Below are 23,495 nucleotides of genomic sequence, written 5' to 3'. Positions count from 1 at the left end.
GTGTGTGTGTGTGTGTGTGTGTGTGTGTGTGTGTGTGTGTGTGCGTGTGTTTCCTTTTCTTTTCCAAAGAAGGTTTTGGCCAAAAGCCAAATGTGTAACAGTCTTTTCATTGTGTCTGTCCACAACTCAATGTGTCATCTTTACAGTGAATAGCAATATATCCTTTTCTTTATATTACTGACATTCCAACATGGAGTTTCCATTGTTTAAAGACTTTTTTTTTTCATAGTGTGGGTTCTGTTGGCACATTCCATATCACACTGTTAATTGTGAATATGCAACTAATTAACAATATCTTAGCTGACAACAAAATGTTCTGTGTTCACAGTATAACACACATTAGGCTGTATGGTTGATTTTTTTTAATGATTTTAGGGCGCAAAACTGCTATGGTCATTGGCGCCCGGTCTGTGACTTAGAAAAGGTAAAAAACGAAACTGGAAACCAGCAGAAATGGGAACGAAACTCAAAAAATTGGAGAAACTAAAAATAGAAGGAAAGCTTAAAAACCATTCACTATAGAAGGGGGTTGTTTGTCCCCAGAAAGAGCTTCAAATGACTGACGTCATCTCACTGGCACTAATAAACTCGAGAACGCGATCGGCTGAGCGCGTCTGATCTGCTAAAATGGAAGATATATCAGGCGACAGCTGTAGATGGACGCGTAACGGAGTAAAATAGGGGCACTCAAGTAAAAGGTGTCTTACCATCCATAGCTGAGAGCAGTGGGGACAGAGTGGGGGAGGATCACCTCTTAAAAGATGTCGATGGCTAAAAAGACAGTGCCCTATCCTGAGTCTAGTTAAAATTACCTCCTCCCGACGACGCGTTCGGGAGGAAGAGGTCCAAGCACAGGGAAGAGCTTTCACGTCCCGCAATTTATTATTGTGAAGTGTCAACCAATGTGCGTGGCATAAAAGAGTAACACGACGACATAAAACACTCCGTAGATTGGCGAAGGGAATCGTGCGAATAGCTGGCTGAAGAAGAGAGACTGCAGCCTTGGCTGCTATATTGGCCGTCTTATTTCCACAGATACCAACGTGTCCTGGGATCCAGAGGAACGCCACAGAGATGCCCCCCAAGTGGAGCAAGTGCAGGCAGTCCTGAATCCGGAGGACCAGACGGTGGACAGGGTACAGAGCTTGGAGACTGAGGAGAGAGCTGAGAGAATCTGAACAGATAACATTCTGTATCCGCTGATGGCGACGGATGTATTGGACAGCCTGGAGAACAGCGTAAAGCTCCGCAGTATAAACCAAACACTGGTCGGGAAGCCGAAATCGATTTGGGGTGTCGCCAACAGTATAGGCACTCCCTACACCTAACGATGTTTTCGAGCCATCAGTGTAAATAAATGTGGCTTCCTTCATTTGTGCACATAGAGCAGCAAATTCCCGACGATAAACAAGCGAAGGGGTACCATCCTTGGGAAATTGACAAAGGTCACGGAGCAGGCAGGTCCGGGGACGGAGCCAAGGTGGTGCTGTACCCCAAATTGTCAAGAAGGTTTTAGGAAAGCGGCAGGAAAGAGAATGGTGCAGTTGACGGAAGCGGACTCCTGGTGGTATTAGGGAGGAAGGGCGGCCTGCATACCCTAAATCCAAGGAGGTGTCTAAAAAAATATCATGGGCTGGATTAGCAGGCATGGAAAACAGATGGCTAGCATAACGACTCAGAAGGACAGCTCGCCGATTGGACAGTGGAGGTTCAGCAGCGTCAGCATAAAGGCTTTCCACAGGGCTGGTGGAAAAAGCTCCAGACACTAAACGTAATCCACGGTGGTGGATAGAGTCGAGACGCCGAAGAATAGACGGCCGAGCAGAGGAGTAAACTATGCTTCCATAGTCCAATTTCGAGCGCACTAAGGCGTGATAGAGGGGGAGAAGGACCACTCGGTCCACTCCCCAGGAGGTACCATTCAGGACACGGATGATGTTGAGAGATCGCAGACAGTGAGCCGAAAGATAGGAAATGTGGGAGGACCAGCACAGTTTTCTGTCAAACATAAGACCCAAGAATTTAGCGACGTCCGAAAACGGAAGGTTGACAGGTCCTAGATGTAAGGAAGGAGGAAGAAACTCCGTACGATGCCAAAAATTAACACAAACGGTCTTACTGGGAGAAAAGCGGAAGCCTGTTGCGATGCTCCAAGAGTGGAGACGATCGAGACATCCTTGAAGACGTCGTTCAAGAAGGCTGGTCCGTTGAGAGCTGTAGTAGATCGCAAAATCGTCCACAATGAGGGAGCCTGAGACATCAGGAAGGAGACAGTCCATAATTGGATTTATGGCAATGGCAAACAGTACAACACTTAGCACGGAGCCCTGGGGTACCCCGTTTTCTTGGGAGAAAGTACGGGAGAGAGTAGTGTTCACCCGCACTCTACATGTGCGCTCTGCCATAAATTCGCAGAGAAAAAGGGACAGCCGACCTCGAAAGCCCCAAGAGAACAGTGTGCAGAGGATGCCTGTCCTCCAACAGGTATCATATGCTCTCTCCAGATCAAAAAATATTGCTACTGTTTGGCGTTTCCAGAGAAAATTGTTCATGATATAAGTGGAGAGAGCAACAAGATGGTCAACTGCAGAATGATGCTTTCGGAAACCGCATTGGGCAGGTGTTAAAAGACTGCGGGACTCCAGGCACCAAGCTAAATGGCAATTCACCATACGCTCCAAAACCTTACATACACTACTCGTGAGAGAAATGGGGTGATAGCTAGAGGGGAGATGTTTGTCCTTTCCAGGTTTCGGAACAGGAACGACGATAGCTTCCCGCCATCGTCTGGGAAAAGTACTGTCGGTCCAAATTCGATTATAAAGGCGAAGGAGGTAACGCAGACTATGGTTTGATAAATGCAGCAACATTTGGATGTGGATACCATCCGGTCCTGGGGCGGAGGAGCGAGAAGAAGAGAGTGCATGTTGGAGTTCCCGCATGGAAAAAACAGTATTATAGCTTTCACGATTTTGAGAGGAGAAAGCAAGAGGTTGCACTTCCGCTGCACGTTTCTTCAGGAGAAACGCTGGCGGGTAATTTGAAGAGCTCGAAATCTCAGCAAAGTGTTGACCCAATGAGTTAGAAATTGCGACGGGGTCCACTAACATATCATGTGCGACAATGAGCCCAGAGACGGGGAGAAACTAGGCGTGCCAGATAACTGTCGAATCCGACTCCAAACTTCCGACGAGGGAGTGAAGGTGTTAAATGAGCTAGTAAAGAAGTCCCAGCTTGCTTTCTTGCGGATGACGTGACGGCATCGCGCACGGAACTGCTTATAGCGGATACAGTTGGCCAAAGTAGGATTGTGGCGGAAAACGTGAAGAGCACGTCGCCGCTCACGTATTGCGTCATGGCATGCCTCGTTCCACCAAGAAACTGGGGAGCGCCGGGGCAATTCGGAGGTGCGTGGTATTGAACGTTCCGCAGCTGTAAGAATAACGTCTGTAATATGTGTGACCTCATCGTCGACGCTAGGAAAGTGATGGTCATCGAATGTCGCTAGAGACGAAAAAAGTGTCCAATCGGCTTGGGCAAACTTCCAGCATTGCGGGCGCATATATGGCAGTTGAGGCTGCAATCTAAGGACACATGGAAAGTGGTCACTCAAATGTGTATCAGCAAGGGCGAACCATTCGAAGCGCCAAGCTAGCGGAACAGTACCGACCGAAAGGTCCAAATGAGAGAAATTTGTCGTGGAGGCAGTAAAAAATGTAGGGTCCCCAGTGTTGAGGCAAACAAGATCCGCTTGGTGGAAGACGTCTGTCAATAGTGAGCCACGCGGACAAGGATGTGGAGATCCTCAAAGCGGGTGGTGGGCATTGAAGCCCCAACCAGCAAATAGGGGAGTGGAAGCTGACCAAGAAGATGAAGGAGATCAGCTCGTGTCATTGGTGTAGACGATGGAATGTATACAGTACAAAGAGAGGAGGTGTATCCAGAAAGGGAAAGACGGACAGCGACAGCTTGGAAGGAAGTGTTTAAGGGGATTGGGTGATAATGGAGAGTATCATGGAGAAGAATCATGAGTCCTCCATGTGCTGGAGTGCCTTCAACAGAGGGGAGATCAAATCGGACTGACTGAAAATGGGGGAGAACAAAGCTGTCGTGGGGACGTAGCTTTGTTTCCTGAAGACAGATGATGACCGGTGAGTAGGATCGTAAGAGGATCGACAATTCATCCCGATTGGCTCGAATGCCGCAGATATTACAGTGGATAGTGGACATAGGGTGGACAGAAAATGGAGGACTGTGACCAAGGTTGCCGTCAACTCAACGACTGCTTAGAGCTTGTGACTGACAGCGTGGAACGGCATTCAGCCGAAGGCAGAAGATCCTGATCCATAAGTTGTTCAGGAGCAGCTCCTGCCACCAGCGATCGCCCGGTTGATCGGTCGCCAGCAGTGTGCCTCGGCGACACAGAAGACTGCCGAAGGCGGCTACCACCAGGTGGTGCTGTAGATGAGACACGCCGTGGCGGAGAAGGAGAGGAACTGGGTTTCTTATTAGCGTTCTTGGAAACAGGATGTTTAGATGAAGGAGGAACCGATGGTTGTGAAGTTCGGGTATGTAAAAAAATCTTCACGAGTAGGCTCTTTTTAGGAAGTCTTGGTGTCTGGCTTTTGGGCTTGAGATTTAGCAAAACCCGATGAAGGGTGAGCCATAGAGTGAGCAGGCGAAAGTGGGGAGGTTGAACGGGCGATCTTTGCGCTGGCCGATCTGACGACCATGGCACTAAAGGTGAGATCACAAGTCTGCGTGGCCGCCTCCTTTGTTGGCCAAGGAGAGGCAAGGACAGTGCTGTATTTACCTGTCTGAGGCACAGTGGGCTTTCAACTGGCGAATAATTTTCGAGCAGCAAAGGTCGACACCTTTTCCTTCACTCCGATTTCCTGAATGAGCTTTTCGTCTTTAAAAATGGGGCAATCTCTAGAGGAAGCAGTGTGGTCACCCTTACGGTTGATGCAACAAGGGGATGGAGGTGGACAAGCACCATCATGGGCATCCTTGCCACATGTAATACATTTGGCCGGATTGGAACAGGACTGGCTGGTGTGATTGAACCGCTGACACCGATAGCTACACATAGGGTTTGGGATGTAAGGGCGAACGGAATTTATCTCAAAGCCATTTTTATGTTCGATGGGAGTTGAACTTTGTCAAACGTCAAGAAGACAGTACGGGTTGGAATGATGTTCGTGTCAACCCTTTTCATGACTCTATGAACAGCCGTTACGCCCTGGTCAGACAGGTAGTGTTGAATTTCCTCGTCGGACAATCTGTCGAGGGAGCGTGTATAGACGACCCCACGTGAAGAATTCAAAGTGCGGTGCGCATCCACCCAGACAGCGAAGGTGTGTAGCAGTGAAGTACGCAGCAATTTTTGTGCCTGGAGGGCATTGACTGTTTCTAACAACAAGGTGCCATTTCGTAATCTGGAACAAGACTTTACAGGACCTGCATCTGCGTCGACACCTTTCTGAGTAATGAAAGGGTTGACCGTGGAGAAGTCGTGACCTCCGTCAGACCGAGAAACAACAAGGAATTGTGGCAACGATGGAAGGACTGTCTGTGGCTGAGACTCATTGAACTTACGCTTGTGAGCAGACATAGTAGAAGATGAGGAAACCATTGCGAAAGTATCCCCCATGATTACCGGTATCTCCGATGGCTTGCTCCTTCCTTGTGGGGGCCCTCTCTGAGGGCACTCCCGCCTTAGGTGATTGTTCACATCTCAGGTCATACCTCCCGAGAAACGGACGGAGGGACCAATCAGCACTTTCGGAAGGTATCAGCTCAGGTAATCACCCCTCCCAGGGCCTGGCCATTACCAGGGGGTACGTACGCGTCCTACCTGTCTACCCGGGGCGGGGAATTACGCGTTACCCCTTCACCGGCTACGCATGGAAATGCGTGGGTCGGCCTTCAGACACGCACAGGGAGGAAAAAAGAGAAAGGGAAAAACAAAGGGAAAGGAAACAAGAGAGGTCTCAAACGCCGCAGCAGAGAAAAGGGCAAAGAGAAGAGGTAAGGAAAAGAGAAGGACAAAGGAAGGACGAAGACTTGCAAGCAGAGAAAGCAAAGAATGTGTTACATTTTCGAGCATCTGTCTCCGGATGTAGGCACAAAACATACTCCCAGAGGGGGAGAAAGGGAAGGAAAGAGGCGGAGGTGGGGGGTGAGGGGGGGGGGGGGGGCGAAGATGGGGGATGGGGAAGGATGCGGAAAGGGAAGGTATGCAGCCCGGAAAGGAAGGAAGGCCACATTAGCTCGGGGTCCCGTGCTCGCTACGCACGTATCCACAAAAGAGTTGTGGACCCCCTGGGGGGCTGTATGGTTGAGGGCTTCCTTCTTAACCATTAACTTTGTCGAGTGATTTTTGAAAGACTTCTGCTCATTTAAGTGAAGTTCATCATGTGGCTCAGTCTCTGAAAGTGCAGCGAAGCAATAAGATGCATTCAATAAAGACTTGTCAGAAAAATGTGACTCCTATCTCGATCTGTCAGCACCACAACATGCACCCAATGTTGGCTCTTAAGCTGTATGGTGTCCATTCACTTTCGACTTAAGGGGTTAAAGTGAATCTTAGACACGATCCTCCCCTTCAGTCTATGGACAATAAGGTGCAGTCATCTACAGATTGTACAGCACCATCTCACAACTGTGAAAGTGAACTGAAGTGCAATTTAGTTGGAAATTCTGTCCCAAAACTGGCTGAATGAAAAATGTGATGTCACGTAGACAGAACATCTAGTAGTAGTATTGACAATTAACACTTAAAAGCACAAAACTTTATGCTACTCCTGATTTCCTATGGGCCTGGTCAGCACCTTTTGCTACGACGCAGGCAGTTAAACTGGAACTTGATCACTTACATGCATCAGGTGTTGTGGCCTTAATCACATCTAGCAAATAGATGACATCTACAGTTTTAATTAAAAACCTTGCAGCACAATTTGAATTTGAAGCAATTTTATATAATCCATCATTACTCAATGTATTGTAGATTTTTTTCAGACTTTGTTTCCAGAAAAGCTACTGGCAAAGATATCAAAGAGCCATTTCTATTTTTTTAAGAGATATATTTGATGAATTCCACATAGGAGCAGAATAAAATCGTTTTATGGTAACCAATATGTCTTTTTGGCCATATGACTATAATAAATTATCTTTTGGTGTTGTAAGTGTTGATGTATCACTTCAAAAATACTTACAGCAACTTATAAATGGGGCACTATGAGCTGCGAATTACCTAGATGACATCAAAGTCATTTGCATTACACAGGAGCAACAAATTAAAAAGTTATTAAATAGACTTTAGAGACAATGTGCTCAAAATGAAATTAAGAACTTGCAGGTTCCCAGCCTCCCCCCCCCCCCCCCCCCCCCCCACCTCCGATGCTTGGTCACATACTGTGCCGTACATCTCCAGCTTAGCCAGCCCATGTGGAAATCTCCTTCAAGCCAAAGATTTGAAGGAGCTGCAATTGTTCTTAGGCAAGATAAATCATTATGGCAAATTTATACTTTTTACAGCAAAGGTATCACACTCATTGAATCAATTTTGGATAAAGAGAGTCAAATTTCTGTGAATTTTCACAAGTCAGGCACAATCCTTAAAGCTACAACAGTGTTTGAAGTTTGCTCCCCACCTGGCTACACTTAAACCAATTATGACATACACTAGAGGTAGTGGAATAGGTGCTGTGCTGTCCCAGATGTCCATCTACAGCAAGAAACAAACAATTGCATATGTTTATAATGTGCTAACAGCAGTACTTGTGAATTATTGCCATAGAAAAGGAGAAACCGACTATTATTGAAGTATCAAAAAGTTCCATGTTTTCTCACAAAAATCAAAAATCCATCTGGTAACAGAGCACAGTGATTATAGTGGAGGACACTGTTTTTGAGTGACTATCATTATGAGGTACACTAATGGTCCACTACTCAACATACTAAGGCCAACAAGTCTACCGACTGATCCTGATCACAAATTCAAGATGAAAACATGATCAAAACAATAAGAATGCAATGATCCAATCCCTCACAGTGGCCTAGGATATGACTGCCCATGCAGATTTGGATCCGACGCTCTACAAAGTAGCACATTATGTGCATTTCAGCTGGAAAGAGCACCTTCTGGAAGCTAAGGAATCAGCACCACCTACTTTTAGATTTATCAAACAACATAACTCAGTGGGTCTTTGTGTGAGACACAAAACAGCCTCAGTGTTGGGTTATAAACTGAACTATGCTCCTGGCTCACATCCTCAACCTATTACACGAGGCACACTGAGGGATGCTGAGAGTGAATATGTTATCAAGGTGTCTTGCATTTTGGTCAAGCATCGATAATGCCATCAAAAGTGCAGTCTCAATTTGCCAACAATATAATTTGGATACTTCCTTCAACAAATTAACTAGAGTTCTAAAAAGAGTCTCAGCTCCCAAAACTATCACAACATGTGCAGACATGAATATTAATGCATGTGTTGAGGATGAAATTAATACTAACTTCCTAAGCATTTTGAACACTTTAGGAGCAGCACAAATGGGAAACTCTACTACCGCTAGGGTATGAAGAAATCAATATCAGTCTTAGGACATGCACTTACAGATATTGACAATGAAACTTGTATACAAATTAAAAAAGATCTTGTCTTCTCTTATTATTACTGTTAGATTATGAGGCTAAGGAAAGGTTGGTATAAACCACAAAACTGCAGCCCTACATATGACATGAAGTGTAGATTTGCGCAGTTTGTAGCACAGTTGTTATTTCTTTTGAATGGCTACCTACATAGCTCAATAAGGCATCAGCTTGCATTGGTGATACATCACGAGGGTAGCAAGTTGCATGTTTAACTTTCTCTGTGTTCTTTTATAGTTAATACGTTGAGGAGCAGGGACGTTTTTAAAAGAAAAGGTGATTTGCCAAAAATAGAAAACTTCATTACAAACAAAACAATGTATATTAATAAAATTTTAGAATATTTTGCTTACTTTTTTAAATTATAGCCACTTAAATTGTGGTTGCCTCTGTTAACCATCACCCATAATACCCACTAGTTATTTATTGGTTGAAACATTTTGAGAGGTTTAATCAAACCTATTTCTAAGAAATCATTTACACAACCAGCTCACAAGCACCTGTACATTATTATTGACAATGAAACATCTGAAAGCAAGTTCTGCCTTTTCTTGCACAGTGAGGCACATTACAAGTTGAACACATCCAAAATGTTCTAACAGAAATAGCGCCTACAGCATACAACATACAATCTAAATGTGGCCTGATTATGCTGATATGATTACATTTTGAGAAATTCTCATCTAAATCATTGCTATTTTCTTCTGAACACAGTTAATATAATATATCACAACTGGGTTCATATGTACTGTCACTACCAGAGTTGTCAAACAAACATGTTTCATTGTCTGATGGTAATGGAAGGACCTCTAAAGGAAGCTTTTGGATTTCATTGTCCCTAAGACACCTCCCAGCCATACTGGATGAAAGTAGCATGGTGATCAGCAGTGCTAACCAAGAGTAACGTACCAAAAATATGAAATGAACAAACTTCTGTCACATAACTATTGTGCTGAAGTTCATTAGCATGGACTAAATTTACATATGAAAATACTTGAAAATAAAGGTCATACATATGTGCCACATTTGATATTCAAGATGAAAACCAACTAAACTGCACAAAACTGCTAAAGCAAAATATGTTATATCAGTGCCATGCTATCTAGTGAGAACTCCCTCAACTAAATGTGTGACTCAGAATGAGAACTGATAGCCCACCCAGCTACCAGGCATCTTAAAACAAGTGGTTCAACATCGATAATCACTGCCCCTGTAAAAGTTAGGGCATTCACCCTTACCAAAGGGTGAGTGGTAGGTGGTAATGTGTTCACGTCACTCAAAGCAGAGAGTCAGTGTGGAGGCTGGCCGTCCAGCCTTGCCCATTCACCCTGCGAGTGGACAGGTGAGCACTTCTTCAGCGGGGTCCGAGCGGCACTGCTAGTTATCGGAAGCTCCAAAGTTAAACACACTATGGAGTCCCTTAGAGAGTAGTGTCCAGGGCTGAAAAGAAATCCAATTCATGTTCAGCGTGTCTGTCAGGTGGCCTCATATGTGAGATGCAGAGGGGGCCTGGCCCACAGCTATTGAGTGTACAGAGTGTGCAGGGTACAGTCGACTGCAAGTTGTAGCTTACAGCGGCACCAATGTCTGTTGTCTCGATTCTGAGGGCCAAAGGAGGAGATGCCGAAAACCGTTGGCCTCGCTCATAGTGTGAGAGTGTAATGCACAATTTGGAGCACCATTCCCGGAACTGTTCAGTGTCCTCTGGTTTGGAGCTAATTGGAGAGTCTCGACCAAAGGCTCTATCGATTCTGTGATACTTCTAGCTGCATATTTCTGGACCTGTGTTATGGGGAGGAGAATTGGAAGATCCCTCCACCTTGACAGTTTATGGGTGCACTGCATGAAGGAAGCAGCTATTTGGGTAGCATAGTACTTGTGGAGTGCATACTGTTCTTTTTTAGGCTAGGTGTTAGTACAAGGTCTTCTGATGAATGCTTGTCAGTCGATAGGCAGAGAAAGAAATCAGACGGCATATAAAGTAAAGATACTTCAACTGTCAAAATTTTAACAGTGAACTGTTAAAGTGATCACAACAAAGTTTCTGTATTTACTGCTCACTGGGAAAGTTGTCCCAATCAAATTTTTCTTGGAACTGAGAACTGGCTGAAACCCAAATCAGAAAGCTCTGAAATATTTAGAAAGGTATGGAACATATATCAAAAAGACAGATTAGACATCACAGGAGGGGAGTGTTCACTGTACTCAACAAAAATGTTGTGTATATCGAGGTCAAAACTGAGTCTCACTGTGAAGTTATCTGGACGCATGTAATAGGTCTAGGTTGCCTATCTATTTTTTCCCAAATGGGAATCCCTGCAGAGAAACCAACATTCGTTTTGTGAAGCACTATTGAAAATATTTAGAGAACTCACATTTGAAGCTGACTGCAGAATTATTCTACTGCGCCACTGTAGATTTTGTGTAATAACCACAAAGATAAGGTAACAGACATAAGGATTTTATTAAGGCATACAGATGGCTGTTGATCCCTTGCTCTATTTGCGAGTGAAACAGGAAAGGAAATTATATATTAGCGGTATGAGGTAGCTTCCATACAGCGGCTTTTAGAGTATGTACATAGCTGTAGATGGATCTTCTAAAAATGTAAAATACAAACCTTTTCTATGGCACACGCAAATCAAATCTGGAATGAAGTATACACGAACATCAATGTAGATGTTAACTCCTCTAAATTTTGCACATGGCTTGCATTAAATTTTGAGGAAACATTTCCAAATGTAGCCATTTTAACAGCAGCAGCAGCAGCCAAGGAAAATTTATGGATAACTGGGTTTTAGGAAGTTCTCTCAGACTCTAAATTTTTGCGGTTCTATACTGGTACAAAAAAAATGAAGTTAACAAAGTAAATAAAATAAAATAAAGTATGCAAAAAGTTGCTGCAGAAATATCATTTAATGACAAAAGATTTATAATGCAGAAAATAAAGGAAAGTAGTATGGCATGTCATGAAACATGAGACTGGAAAATGCTGACACAAGTATAACAACACACAAATCCTACATGGGTAAAAAAAATCTATTCACCAAGCGGCAGCAGAACACACACACAAAAGACTGTTGCGATTGGCAACCTTTCGGAGTCAGTGGTTCCTTCTTCAGGCAGAAGGGTTGAAGGGGAAGGAAGAAGGGTGGAGGATAAGGACTGGAGAGGTCTAGGAAACACCCAGAATGGTGGGTCAGGGGAGACTTATCGTACGGGATGAGAAAGAAAGAGTCTTCTGCCTGAAGAAGGAGCCACTGACTCCGAAAGCTTGTCAATCATTACAGTCTTAAATGTGTGTATTCTGCTGCCGCTTGGTTAGAAGATTTATTATCTTGCCATGTAGTTGCACCAAAATCTTCCTGAAACACATGTAGCACCCCCAAAGACTTAGATAACTAAACTCCACCCAAACAGTCCATGAAAGCCCAACGGTACCACGATAGTACGGACAATGATGATGTGTTGCTTGAAGCTCTCCTGTTGGACTAGTTGTGAATGTGTTTCTCGAGCAAAATGCCAGACAGAGACAGCTACATCACCTTTCAGACGAACCAACAGCTTCTACCCACATTGAGAGACTGTCAATCATGCATTGCACTTCTGTCAGCTGCTCCAGTGGCCTCTGTTGGGAGCCACCTACCGATATACATGTTTGCACTGGTGTCCATTCTTGCTGTTGTCACCTGAATATCTACATCATCACCGCAGTGTCATCCCTTGTACGGCCAAGTCCCTCTTTGTGGTCACTGTGTTTTTAAAATAGCCTGCACTGGATCCCGTGCTGAGCTAGGCTGGTATCCTGTGTCCCTGTTAAACACATTAGTCGAGCTGCGAGTTTCCACTGCTTTTTAATAACACTTTCCCCGTAAAATGACACAGACAAAAGAATTTTGGTGTTTTTGTTTTCCATACTGTGCCCTGTAGTGGGACAATGCTCAGCCATTGCAGATTTCTCTGGCTGGTCCAGACGTGTGTGTCATCAATGTTTGACATATCTGTCCTCCATGTTGTGACAAGTCTGTCCAATGTACAATGTCCCGCAGCTACAGGGAATCTTATAGACACAAGGCCTTCTTACACTAAGATCATCTTCCACTGAGTCTAAAACAGCTCCAAGTTTCATTGGCAGATGATAGACACATTTTACTTTATGTTCCTCTTATTTGCAAAGAAACTACACCGATTTGTGACAAGATGGGCATTCCTCTTTGTTCTGAACTTTTTTCCAGCTCCTCACTTCGTCTAACATGCCCCAGGTGTATGGCATGATGAATCTCCTGTTCAGAATATCTTTTCTCTAAAAATACAGTATGGAGGTGGTGTACCTCAGCATACAAAAAGTATGCTGAAGTGAGCACGTGCTTAAACAAATTGAAAACTCCCCCTTCAAGCTTCTTGCCAGTGAGCAACAGTGATTCCTGCAACGACACTCGAGAGAAAAGTAAGAACACATCAAAACTAATGAGAATCGCTACGCAAGTCATAAGTCCTTGAGCTGATGGACAAAATCTTCCGAGCTGTGAATGTAGTGCTCACATTTTCCCACTGAAGAGCCGAAGTGCGCAGTTAGACACTTTTTTCATCCAATGACCAATACTTTGAACAGATTGACAGTGTCGAAACAGGTAGTCCCTAGTCACCCACTGTGGCCAGTCTTTAGAACTGAAATCTACAAGCTTTTTGGCAATTTGTGTAAATATCTTTGTTATCTGGCCCCATGGCAGTGCATTGCTGGATTCATTTTTGCAACACTTAAATTCTCTTCATTCAAACATTAAGTTTATGATGGAGAGGTAAAAAATGGCGAACTACTGTTCCTGGATATGTTTCTGCACAGAAAAGAGGATGGCATTTTAGGTCACGCTGTGTGCCTTACACCTATATACACCAGCTGTCACCATCCTTTAAAATGGAGTGGCGTGCTCAGAACGTTGGTCCACAGAGCGAAAGCGATACCAGATTCAGACGAGTACCTGAAGAGCTATGCTATCTCCATACTGTATTTTTGGAGAATGGATATTCTGAATAGGAGATTCACCATGTCTTATGCTCAATACTTGTTACACAACACAAGGAGCTGGAAGAAAGTAAAGAATAAAGAGGAGTGACTATCTTGTCACACATCAGCGGTGTTTCTTTCAAAATAGAAGAAACGTGAAGTTAAATGTGTCTTTTTTCCACCAATGAAATTCAAAGCTGCTTTAAGCTCAGTGAAAGATAATCTTGATTTAAGAATGTCTGTTAACTGTGTGATGTCATGCACTGGACGAACTTGTTGCACTGTGGACGATATATGTGTTGAACATTGACATACACGCCTGGACCAGCCACAGATATCTGCAGTGGTTGGGCACTGCGCCAATACAGGACACACTATGGAATAAAAACCAAAATTCTCCTGTTGACATCTTTCTACTGGGGCTGTACTACTAAAGAAAGTACATCAGCAGGCAGCTACCAAAAGAGGCTGCTGGGCCAGCTGACAGTAGTGCACAGTATGTCTGACAGCCTCTGCACATGTGTCGAAGCTGTTGATTTATCATCTGACAGCTGGCAGAGCTGTCCCTCTCACTACTGATGATAATAGCTGTGCTACTGTCACCAAATTTGGCACACTCGGGTCTGCAATCTCTTTTCACTCTGGGTCAAACAGGAGGCTTTGATCACATCTCAGCAATTTGTTGACCGCACCTGAAGACAGCAGTCATCCGAGAATCATATTTACAAAATGAGCTTAAAGTCAGTAAGACTATTCAGGATTCAAAAATATGGTAAGCATGCATAGGTGAAGTTCCATTCTCGGTTTTGAAGAAGTGCGTACTCACCATACAAGCCTCAACAAGAAACATAATATATATCCTTTGGTTCAGGTAATTTTCCAGACTAACTAAGGCACACATGTGTAATGCAGAGAGTATTAAAAACTATAGGCCAGTTTCACTACTGTCTGCATTTCAAAAATAACAGAATCAATCATGAAAGATACAGCAACGAGTTACATGAATAAAACAACATTTTTAACAAAGCATAGTTTGGTTTTCGAAGTGGGAAAAGTGTAATATCAGCCATTACAGTGTTCAGGAAAGTGATATTTGAAGTGCTTGACAAGGAACACTGTGTTACAGACATATTCCTAAACTTTTAAGCTTTTTGACACTACTGACATGAAACACTACTAAACAAGATAAAATAACTAGGTGTAAAAGGAATAGCAGTGTCCCAAAAACGGTGCAAAGGGCAGAAACAGTTGACATTTCTGCAGATCATTTTTCTTCAGTAAAACAATTGTCAGACAAGAATCATATAAACATAAGTGTTCCTCAGAGTAGCATATTGGTAAAAAAAAAGCTTGAAATGACATGGGGTTTTACTGAAACAGAAAACGCTTTAAATGGCATTGGGTTTTATTGAAACCAAAAAAAGTGCACAAAATGACCAGCATCTACATCTACATTTACATCCATACTCTGCAAAAAACCACAAAGTGCATGGCTGAGGGTACATACAACTGCACCAGTTATTAAAGTTTCTTCTTTCTGACACAACTAGTAATCAGATTTGTAATAACAAGATTTTTTATTCTCATAGAACACTCCTTAAACAGAAATGGCTATTACTCAGTTTCCTGAAATTTGTTTAAATGAGTGTCTACTGCATCATAATATAGTGCTTAATAATGTCAAACAGGTCTTAACATAATTTATTTATTGAAACAATCACCCATATTTCTCGTAAAGTAACCAGTTAATTCAAAGGGTCAATGGAGACGTCCGATCCCATCCGTCTGCTTTGACGTATAGGTGTTGTTGTGTGTGATGTCATTAGGGTGTGGAGTTTAGTTTATGGGTTGGTTGTGTTTGAAGATGTCATCTTGTTGCAGTAGATTGTGGTGGTGGTGGTGGTGGTGTGTGTGTGTGTGTGTGTGTGTGTGTGTGTGTGTGTGTGTGTGTGTGTGTGTGTTGGATTCATTAGGGCTTTGGTGTTGGCACAGTGCAGTTTTTGGGAGTGTCTGACTGAAGAATTGAAATTGGTTCCAATTGAGTTACCTATTAAATTTTTTTGTTTATTTATGTGATTGCGTTGTTGACATGTGTTATTGGTTTGCTATTTGTGGCGCGGTAAGACAGTTAATTTATTGTGTGGTTTCTTATACAGGTATGGATATGACTATGAAATACAATAGTGCGAGGTTGTGTGCGGAGATGGGTGACGACAGATGCTCAGACTGTTGGCAGAGATTATGAAACACAGTGTGTGCTGGGAAAACATGAGGTTGGCGAGAGTTTCGGCGTCTCGGACCAGGGGCTGTTATATGTGGCGGTGTAAAAAGGATAATGTTTGGGGCTCCATCAGATGCAGTATCTGGGGAAATACGGAAGCGTCCGATCCCGCCCGTCTGCTTTGACCCATGACGTCACAAATATGGCGGAAACAAAAACACACACACTTTCCACAAGAAGCCTAATGACACTAACGGGACAAGCGTGGGAAATGGGGTGTTTTGGGTGGGGGGGCAAACTAAATATAAACAAATTTAGACGCCTTGCGTAGCTACAACGTGTGTGTGTGTGTGTGTGTGTGTGTGTGTGTGTGTGTGTGTGGTGGCTAACCTAGTGTGTAGTGGTGGAATTTGTTTGCAATAAGTAGCGGTTTTTTTATCTATTGTTTGCGAGTTGTGATGTTTTGTGGGTTTGGTTTTATTTATCGCACTTGTAGGTGTTTGTTTCTGGTTACTGTCGGATGTGGTTGACCTATATATGTTTAAGGAAGTGTCAGATTCCACATTTTGTCATTGTAGATGTATGTGTTTTGGTATCATCAGCTGTGGTTGACCTATATAGGGTGATTCACGAAGATATGCAAATATTTTAATACGTTATTCTACAAGTAAAACAAAAGAAAAACGTTCATATAAAAGTTCGCAAATGTTTAGTTACAGAGTTATGGCTAATAAAAAGATTTTTGCTGAAATTTAGCAACTTTGCTAATATGAAGCCATTGCAAAACTGTACGAGGTTACAGCAAAGCACAGTTTCTATTTATTTTGTTGTTACTGATCTGGTGAATCTAATAAAATATGTCTCAAACATGTATTTGCAGTAGTCTTCCAGAACATCCAGAGAAACGAGGAAGTAATTTCGAAAAAATTTTAATTCATTAACTACATGGCCAAATTTGTTTTTTAAATTCCAGACAATTGCACAAGGTTTTCAACAGAAGTTGTAGATAATTTAATTTTGGAAAAATGATGGTACTAACATTAACTGAAACTCCAACAGTTACTATGTGGTTTCACTTAAATGCACTGTTGTTATTATGTCCTATCACTGAATAGTACAGAAAAATAGCTCGTTGCAAGGTTAGGAAACGACTGAAACAACTCATTAACAGTTGCCAACAATGACAAACATTTCTACATTCTTAATGGAAAGTAAATAAATTTATCTGTATAATAGTCCTTGGTTCTCTGGATGTTCTGGAAAACTACTGCAGATACACGTGTGGTACATGTTTTATTAGATTCACCAGACCAACAACACCAAAATAAAAGGAAATCATGCTTTACTTTAACCTCGTACAGTTTTACTATGGCTTCATATTAGCGAAGTTGCTAAATTTTAGGTAAAATCTTTTATTAGCCATAACTAAACATTTGCGGGCATATGTTTATATGAACTTTTTTCTTTAGTTTTACTTGTACAATAACATAATAAAATAGTTACATATCTTTGTGAATCACCCTGTAAACGTTAAGGGAAGTGTCCAATTCCAAATTTGTGTCATCATAGCTGTGTGCTTTGGTATCGTCAGCTGTTGTTGACATATAAAGGTCAAGGTAAATGTTCGATTCCAATTTGTGTTGTCATAGCTGTGTTTTGGTATTGTCAGTTGCAGTTGACGTATATAGGTGAAGGGAAATGTTCGATTCCAATTTGGGCCATTGTAGCTGTATGTGTCTTGGTACTGTCAGCTGTGGCTGACCTATATAGCTCAAGGAAAGTTGACCTTTATGGATCATGGGAAGTATCCGATTCCAATTTCTGTTGTTTTAGTTGTTGATTTTGTGGTATCGATAGTTGTGGTACAATTCTAATTTTTGTAGGTTTTAATTTTGTGGTACTGACAATTGCAGTTGAGCTATGAAGGTGAAAGGAAGTGACCAATACCTGTGGATTTTGTGAGAATTTTGTGTTGTTTATCGTCGTTTTTTTGTCATCGTTTTGTATGATTTGGGAGTGTGGTGTGCATTTTTATATGTTTGTATTTAGCTTGCCCCACCCTAAAACTCCCAATTTCCAGCACTTGTCCCATTAGTTTGATTATATTTTTGGAGGGAGATGTTATAGTAGTATTTGTATGTATTGTCGTGTATTGTGTATTGCCATAATTGGAGACGCTGAAAATGGCCATTTCTGCCATACTGACAATGTCATGGGTCAAAGCAGACAGATGGAATCGGATGCTTCTGTAATCCCGATTCAAATTCCAGTGTTAGCGGGGAATATGTGGGAATAATCTGAATGTGTGTCAGTATATAAATAAGCTTAAAATGGTAAGCCAATTAGTTTTACAATGCAGATCTTTTTTTTTTATGTACATTATCTCGTATATGGGTCAAGAGGCATGTTCAATATAAGTCATTGGCTTTGGCCAGTGACATAACGTTAACAACTGTTAGCACAATACCTTTTGTTGCATATATTCATAACACTGCTATTAGTGGGCTACGCCAATGAATGAGGGGGGAGGGTAGGCGGTGGGAGACTGGTTGTGGCAACAGACTGATCTGTAATTTAGGATGAAGTATAGCTTAAGTTGAGAGTTAATGAACTCGACAAATGTAAAACTGAATAAACCTGGTTGTGATGACACAATACAAAGTAAAGAACAAATCACAGGCATCTGTTGAGAATCTGTAATATTACAGACTGTTAACTGTGATATTGCAGACAGTTTCCAATTTGCAAACGCCTTCATACAATACATCACTGATTAACAACTACCTAACGTCACTGGATAACCACAAGATACCAATTTTAACAATAATTGAATGCAGGACGCAAATAGCCTATGTCCAGGAACTAGAATGAAAAACACGTTGTTTATTAATGATTTATATTCTTATTTTACCTGAACTTTCCAATCGCGATTTTGTCTTCCAGTGTGTCCAGCATCTTTAACCCAATCCAGTGGAGAAACACTTATTTGTTGCAAAGGCATTTCACGGTGGGATTGATTTCACGCTGTGGATGCCCTCGTACTCAGTTCAGAGCATCAATATTCAACAAATAAACAACTTTCAGCTAGTACACTACATTTGTGAATTATTTACTTCTCCCATTGTATTTAAGTATTGGTGTGAATCTATGTTAATACAAAGAGCAAGATATTTCATCAAGCATATACGTATACAACTTTAGGCGATGTGGGCAAAGGCTTAAATGTTTAAACTGTACCATGATGAGATGTTTTCTGTTTCGACCCAATAAGAAAACTACATTTCCGTTCGCAGAAGCTCAAAAGATTTCTTAAGTTTGTTTCCATCTCATTGAACATATGTCATCTTTTGCTCTATCACAAACACATTTGTAGATCGATATATTTCATACACTTAACAACAATTTGGCATAAGGGAGGAACAATAAACGCAAAATGCAGACGATAATAAACTATTCGCCTATTGAGATTCTTGAGATGCTGTAGAGGGCTATGTAAATTTTGTTGCGATATTATTAGAAAATCTGTCATACACAACACTGCACTGCTTGAGTAACGCACACATACACATAACGCCTAATTTAGTATAATGAATTTCAGTGCACGAATACAAAGTTTTCCTTTAACACTGCAGATGGCAGACAATAACATTAACCAATATCTCTGGCATTCAAATAGCTGTAACCAAACGTACACAAACAGAGAACAGTTATGAGTTCTTATTCACCAGCAGTATGTGACTAAATAAACTTCAGACAGAAATTCCGCCTATTTTCGTATTCCTGATCGGTGATGGTAAATATTCCATGAAACAAGCTGTAAAAATATCGACTTAATGTTAGCCAAAAAGACAAAACAAACCTGTTCGTTAAATATCTTTGGTGCTTTACATCAATGTTTGTTTGCAAAGTAGTAGTTCATGTCCGGTTATTGAATTATGGTTGAAAAGTAGAATGAAGAAGGAAGCACACGTCTACGTTGTTGTTGCGACATAAGAAAGTTCACACGTGCAAGAAGTAACAATTCTCTTTGCTTTCTGTAAAAAGTAGAGTAACAAATATGTCTGAAATGCGGAAGAGGCATTTTGACAAGACCGAAGAAGCTGACAAATCTCCCGAAGCAGAAAGCGACCAGGTTTGTAACTGTACCTCTCTTCACTATGCTACTATTGCCTACAAAGATAGATTTTAATACACTCTGTTAAACATAAATAGAACCGACCAGACCATTATGGACGTTAATAATTATCATCGACGAATTAACCTAAGTACGGCAGTCTTTGGTTATGCCGATACATTATGTGTCAGTTAAACATGGACAGGTTCCAGGAAGAAAGTTGATTTGAAATTTCCTTGAGTAAATGGAGTACATAGATGGAAGTCATTTAGCTGTGTACGTAGTGATTAACATGACGTTAAGGTTGTTGTCAGGTAAATTACATTTATGAGTCGGGATCTTAATTGTAGATAGTTCAGGTCACTGGTTTTATATCATATAGTGAACTTTTTGTGATAGAGGTCAATCTTAAAAACATTTAGACAAATTATGTCTCAACACCTCTTAGCAGTAGTTACAGTAATGTAACTGTTTATTCTGTGTGGGGTTGGGGGAAGAATTTTCAAAACATCAGGCCGATAAAATGCAGGCTTTTAATGTGACTACGATTGTAAATTGCTGTATGGCGTCGGTTCACATATTCCAAGTAAAGACAGCACTGAAAAGGCGAGTTTTCATTGACCTTGGCTGCTATGATTCATTTGTAGCAAATTGTCAACAAATAATTGAAGAAACCTGTATTGACACTTCTCCTGTTTCTTTGAGTGGTGCCACTTGGGAATTCACTTATTCAGCTGTTGGGCGTTAATATTTGTTTAATATTGTCACAGGTGTGGAAATATGGAATGCAGTAATATCATTCATTTGCTTTTATCCATGACAGCATTGAAGTGGCAAACATAAAACACCCATTGAAATTAAGTGTGGGCAAAATATCAACCATAGATATTTCCATGACATCAAAATTGTTGTCTTTGCTGACTCTCAACCTTTCAAATTAACCTAGATGGCAGGCTATGCTATAGATTAGTCTCTCCGAAACCTACATACGAAAATATAATGCAGAAGATAAATATATTTTGTCAAGATTCTTTTCTATTTCCATTGTGTGTATATGTGCCAACATCTATACGTGGGCAGCCTGCTGTGAACGTGAACAGAACTTTGTAATGATTACGAGACAGAGTTTTTAATCTTAGTTAGGGCTTTTGTCATCTTGTGCTAGTTCCTTTAGAATCTCCATACTTTTTTCCATCCATGAAATTGTAGGCTTTATTAAAGTAAACACAGATCATTGTCGCAGTTGTCGATCTGTCCTAAAGACTGTAAAGTCCTGTATACGGTTGTTACCACTATGAGAGAGCTCACTTTACTGTTATGAAAAAAGACCTTGTTTAATATGAAAGAGGTGTGTCAAAATTTGGATTCAGTTAACTTCTCCACATGTCCGGCGTTTCTGAATTTCTTCAGTGGTTTGCTCACTGCCTTGTCTTTTGCCCACTTTAAAGTTGAGCTATAATGGAATCCTCTCATGTTGCTGGATTATTCCTGAGAAATTTTAGTAATTTTTCCACCAGAGGAAGTAGTCATTCAGAATATATAGTAATATAGATTTTTCTTTGTGGGGTATCACAATTCAGTAAGCTACATCTGAAAGTACTTGACTAGGAGATGCTAATTATCTTATTGTTGAAACCATTGTGCCTCATTAGTTTCTAAGTTTGAGTCTTAGAAGGAAGTGTTTCCTGGATTCTGGTAGTACATCCAACAAAAGTTTTTGAAAATTCTGTTTCTAATATGGGTTAGTTGTTGATATGTGAAATTCTGTAGTGTGATTTTCTTTCTCCATTAATTTCCGTTTATTGTGAAATCACAGCTGCAGTGTTGCTTGTCTGAAATAGAGGCTAATCGCATTCTTCATTTCATAGAACGAACTCACCAGATCTTTCCACTAGGACCTGTTTTAAGACAGACACTTGTTCATAAGTGATCATATATAAAATTGGACAATTCTGGAGTTGCACTTACCAAAAATTTCTGATTCTGACGTGTTTGCTTTGAGCTGTGATGTCACTAAGATGATATACACCCCTATTCCAAATTTATTCAATTCCACAATCACATCATCACCCATTACACCCATAAACAAATATAAATAACATATAAAATATTTAATTTCAGCAATAAAATGAAACTATTGCGACCCACACTAGTGGTAGAAAGTTTTGGGGGAAGGGGACAAACTAAATATGACAGTTAATACCACAAATAGCTCAAATGAAGTCATTAATATCAGCAACCCACACGCAAGTCAGAAACTGGGTACTGCAACATTCACTTGAAGTATATAGCTCAGACGAAGACAGCAATCCCAGAAACACCACCCAACTCCAAAAACCGTTACTGCAACTCTCACTTGACCTAAAGACCTCAACCAAAATCCACAATACCACTGATGAATGTTTATCGGGTCTCCAGCTGGCTGGTAGTATACATATATTGCAATGTTTTGGTAAATGTCATACTACCCATCTTCTAGTGAAGCATTAAGATTCGCAGAGAGCGGTATATTTATATGTGCGGTCTCCCCCCTCCACAAGTCCTCGGGAGGTTGCAGTGGTGCAGTGGTCCGGGCGCACAGTGGGAGGGGGGGGGGGGGGGGGGGATGGCTGTAGCCGACCCTGGCGGCGGCATTCGGCTCTGGGTGTGGGCATTCTGTCTGCATCTGCAGCGTTTACACCATTGGTCAACTGCTGGTGGTGTCACTCCTGTCTACGTAACGGCAGGAAACTACCCTACGTCAGATTGAATAATTGATTAATCATACTAATCGCTGCTTCATCTCCACAACCATGCTGTCCAAAAAACACTGGAAAAATCCAGTTGACAGCCTCCAACAACACAATGTACAACATTGGAAAAATGCAATACAAACATCCAACACTTGAGTGCATCATCCCATACCAGCATGCCCTATATGAGCAAAACACTTTTCAAATGACACGACTTATGATGTCACATAACACAGTTAAGTCATGGGCAAAAGCCAGAATCACAGCTGTTACGTGACCCGTGTGGTCTTTGACAGTTGGTATTTCTGCACAAAAGTATCTGTACTCATTGATAGGTAAGGGTCTGAAAAAATAAGAGGGACAACACTCGATAGTTTTGTGTTTCTCTTTCAGACTTTATTAAGATGGTCAAGTGGTTTATCTGAAATGCCGCCATGTTAGTGTTCAAAAAAATCTTAGCTTTATAGAATGATGAACTTGTGAAGTGTAGTTTATTGGTCGTTGTTAGTTTTTTCATTTGAGGTGGTCTCACACAGTTAGTGCTGTTACATTGATACATTTTAACAGTGTAGAATCATATAAATAGTTCACAACTTGCTACCAGTTGTGTGTAACACTGCATACCATTTGGTAGTAGCTTCATTTGCAAGATGGCTCATTCCTCTCTTGTGGATATATTTGTGGTATGTGTTGGACCAACTATGGTTCTCCTTCTCCCCCTCCTCAGTCTATCTTCCATCAGCCTCTATTGACCCCAATTCTGGATG

General features: G+C 41.6%; 2 protein-coding genes across 2 annotated transcripts in view; one reads left to right on the top strand and one right to left on the bottom strand.

Moving 5' to 3' along the window:
• Positions 1-19,542, bottom strand: part of LOC126100688 (E3 ubiquitin-protein ligase MARCHF8) — a 93,017-nt gene extending 73,475 nt beyond the window's left edge. Inside the window, exons 1-2 of the mRNA XM_049911304.1 lie at positions 19,120-19,542; positions 18,794-19,027 (exon numbers count right to left, since the gene is read on the bottom strand). Coding sequence (XP_049767261.1) covers positions 18,794-18,883 — 90 coding nt within the window. The 5' untranslated portion in view covers positions 18,884-19,027; positions 19,120-19,542. The remainder of the gene's footprint in view (positions 1-18,793; positions 19,028-19,119) is intronic.
• A 233-nt stretch (positions 19,543-19,775) lies between these two features.
• The window catches only part of LOC126100406 (phosphatidate cytidylyltransferase, photoreceptor-specific), a 115,687-nt gene continuing 111,967 nt past the window's right edge, over positions 19,776-23,495 (top strand). Inside the window, exon 1 of the mRNA XM_049910999.1 lies at positions 19,776-20,014. Coding sequence (XP_049766956.1) covers positions 19,940-20,014 — 75 coding nt within the window. The 5' untranslated portion in view covers positions 19,776-19,939. The remainder of the gene's footprint in view (positions 20,015-23,495) is intronic.

The sequence above is a fragment of the Schistocerca cancellata genome, chromosome 9 (genome assembly GCF_023864275.1).
Source record: "Schistocerca cancellata isolate TAMUIC-IGC-003103 chromosome 9, iqSchCanc2.1, whole genome shotgun sequence".
Taxonomy (NCBI): domain Eukaryota; kingdom Metazoa; phylum Arthropoda; class Insecta; order Orthoptera; family Acrididae; genus Schistocerca; species Schistocerca cancellata.
This window is presented reverse-complemented; position numbering and strand designations above follow the sequence as displayed.